The sequence below is a fragment of the Dissoconium aciculare genome (genome assembly GCF_010015565.1).
Source record: "Dissoconium aciculare CBS 342.82 unplaced genomic scaffold K489scaffold_15, whole genome shotgun sequence".
NCBI lineage: Eukaryota > Fungi > Ascomycota > Dothideomycetes > Mycosphaerellales > Dissoconiaceae > Dissoconium > Dissoconium aciculare.
This window is the reverse complement of record NW_022984965.1, coordinates 12,253-15,359: the sequence shown is the minus strand read 5'-3', so window position 1 is coordinate 15,359 and position 3,107 is coordinate 12,253. Positions and strand designations below refer to the sequence as shown.

The following is a 3,107-nucleotide window of genomic DNA, read 5'->3' as shown; positions in this document are numbered from 1 at the left end:
CAGGAACGATGGAGCGAGGCGGAGCAGCTGCAGGTACGGGTGATGGAGACGAGGACGACGGTGCTCGGGCCGGAGCATCCTGACACGCTGACGAGCACGGCCAATCTCGCAGGGACGTACAGGGAGGAGGGCAAGTGGGGCGAGGCGGAGAAGTTGGAGGTGCAGCTGATGGACAAGGGCGCCAACGTCAAAGCGCAGGAAGGCGAATACGCCAACGCACTCCACGCTGCATCATCTAGTGGTCACGCAGAAGTCGTCGCGCAGCTGCTCGACAAGGGTGCCGACGTTAATTCGCAGGAAGGCCACCACGGCAACGCCCTCCATGCTGCATCAGCCGAGGGTCACGCAGAGGTGGTCAGGCTGCTGGTCGACAAGGGCGCCGACGTCCACGCGCAGGGGGGCCGCTACGGCACCGCCCTCCAGGCCGCATTACAGAAAGACCACGTAGAGGTTGTTGGGCTGCTACTCGAGAAGGACGCCGAGGTGAGTTTGGAAGGCGACACAGAATGGATCACGGATGACGAGGACGAGGACAAGGAAGACGAGAGCATTATCGCAAGTCGTGCCTATCAAGGATGACTTTTTTTCTCTATTCTTATACCGATGTGGCTCCCTATCCTAAATTGATTTTTTTTGGGTATTCTTACACCGATGTGGCTCCCTTGCGGGTCCATGCGGGTTGTAGCTATGAACAGATATGTAAGGAGGAAAACCGTAGCAGATGCCCGGGTGAAAACTCCTTCTTCTATATGAGTGGCTATCGCCCTTCAGCCAGTGATCCTACAAACCGTAAGCTGTTCTGCAACAGCCTTGGTGACGCTCACCCGTCGTCAACGTCGTTCCCCGCTCGCCTGCCGCGCGTCCTCCGTCTCCTTATCTCCATATCTTCTACCAAGGAGAACTGTGCTAGGACGTTCCGTTGCAGGAGCCACTTCGCGGCCGCCTTCACTCCTCGAGGCGTAGAGAGGATTGTTGTAAGGTCGCTTGACCCTGTCTCCTGAAACATTTTGTCTCGATCTTTAGCAAACCTTGGGCAAAAGATGACAATGTGCTTTACGGTCTGTCTTGCCCAGCCGCACTCGCAGAGGGGGCTGTCGTAGTCTGGCACCTTTCGGCTACATAGGTAGTCGTTCAGTCCAATATGTTCCGTCCGCAGCAACGTTACTACCGTGCTCTCGACTTTGAGTAGTCCCTTGTGGATATGATGCTGCTTGGTGTCCCACTTGCTACCTTGCGCAGTAGTGAGGATGCTATTGTTTTCCCTTGTCTTCTCTTGGTATGCTCGCTAGCGGTCGGCCCAGTCCTGGTTTTCTTTCACTCGAGCGGCATTTTTCGCTTTCGATGATGTCGTCTGCAGTCGGTTACGTAGGCTTTCATTCCGTCTAATGGGCTTCGTCAAACGCACCCTGAACCTCTGTGCGGCTTGGCTCTGGATTTTTGCACACGCTTCGGTCACCCCCCTGCTGCCTTCGAGAACCTGTGCACGCTGTGCATAGGTCCCAGCTAGCTTCTCTAGGTGTAGATCGAGGGGGGCCACGCCGGATTCGTGTTCTAGCACCTGTATGTTCGTTGTCTTGTATGCTCCTGTAATGGTGCGAAGGCACTTGTTCTGTATGACTTGTAGTGGGTAGATGAGCTTGTTGCGGCCGACTCTGGCATCATCGGGATTGTACTACACTTCAGCCCCGTACGACATGGCTGGTCGTACAATGGCCGCATAGATCTGTCGCGCTTTCACAAACGAGGCGCCCCAGGTACCCTCACCACCATTCCTGACTGGGATCAACCCCTGACTGGGATGAGCCCCCTCGATCGGCCCCGATCCCCCTCAAACACTCCCTATCGCAAATTCACCTCGTTCCGACCAACTTCACTATGGCGACCTCGCCGCTATTCCTGTCCAATCGCCTACAATTCGAGGCAAATAGTATACAGGGAGTCCGGTTTGGACGTTCCTTGCCCTACCTGGACCGTTGGCGACAGCGCGGGTATCAAACGGCCCGCGGAGGGGGCCCGACCGGGAGCATCGCGCGTACGCGTCGAACACGCGATGGGCAGGGAGGACGAGTCGTCCTCGTGTTCCGGAGGATCGCCTGTTGAGGCCTGTCGGTCAGTCGGGAGTAGGCTCGAGGTCGACCCTAGATGACCGAACGCGGTAATGGACGGCTTTGTATACGTTGCAGAATACCGAGTCTTAATCTGCCAGCGGTGTCGCTATGCAGTATGGCCGAGCCACCTCCTCCGCCATCTCCGATGCAACGTCCATCAGCTTCTCGCGGGAGAGGCCCGGCGACTGACCCAAGATCTACTCACACGCTGGCCGGATCTGTGCGGTAGTCCGGGTGAGTTCACCTTTCCAGACGCCGTAGTCGAACGGATCCCCGAGCTGCCATACTACAAGGACGGTCTCGGCTGCAGGCTCGACGCTGGCGCGTGTCGATATGTCGCTCGAAACCTGGAATCGATGCGCAAACATTGGCGGGAAGCACACCGCGGATGGGGTGTCGCACAAGGTCGAACGGGAGGCTCGGGCTCGAGGCTACGAGAGGAGCAGCGGAGGCGGAGAGCTGAGGCAATGCAGCCAACATATTGCCAGCGCTTCTTCGGAGCGGGTCCGCATTCGAGCTACTTCGAAATTCGTCCGCCGGCCAAAGCACCGGCTGGCAATGCTGCTCTAGTCCCCGCAGCCTCGGGCTCCGACGCCGCGCGTGCAAGGCTCGAGCTAGCGAGGCTCCTCGAGGAGCGGCAGAGCGAAGGCCAGACGCTCCATACGGATACAAGCCAGAGGGAAGTGTCGCCGTGGCTGCAGCTCACGCGCTGGCCAGAATATCTCGCCGGCCATCCCTTGGATAAGCTGGCAGCGCTTGCTACAATGCCCTCCGTAGCCACGGAGCCAGGGCTGTGTGCGCTGAGCCAGAGTCTAGATCGGCTCGTCGATGCCCCCTATCCAAGATGATTGATTGATTGATTGATTCTATCAGGCTATTCACGGTGTCCGTATGAGCCGTCCCTTCCTTCTTGCCTTACATGTTCTCAAATCTGCCTTCGTCTCATGCTGGCATCTCCTTGCCGATACTTTTTCCTTTTCGAAGATGGGCAGGAGAACC

The 3,107-nt window shown here is 57.6% G+C and overlaps 2 protein-coding genes across 2 annotated transcripts in view; both read left to right on the top strand.

The window, feature by feature from the left end:
* Positions 1–579, top strand: part of K489DRAFT_390952 (uncharacterized protein) — a gene marked incomplete at both ends in the record, with an annotated part of 3,926 nt that extends 3,347 nt beyond the window's left edge. Inside the window, 2 exons of the mRNA XM_033606647.1 lie at positions 4–252; positions 298–579. Coding sequence (XP_033455824.1) covers positions 4–252; positions 298–579 — 531 coding nt within the window. The remainder of the gene's footprint in view (positions 1–3; positions 253–297) is intronic.
* Positions 580–2,158: 1,579 nt separating this feature from the next.
* On the top strand, positions 2,159–2,956 carry K489DRAFT_413254 (uncharacterized protein; the record flags this gene model as incomplete). Its single annotated transcript, XM_033608019.1, has 1 exon — positions 2,159–2,956. The coding sequence occupies one exon, from the start codon at positions 2,159–2,161 to the stop codon at positions 2,954–2,956; it is 798 nt and encodes a 265-aa protein (XP_033455823.1).
* Positions 2,957–3,107: the final 151 nt, after the last annotated feature.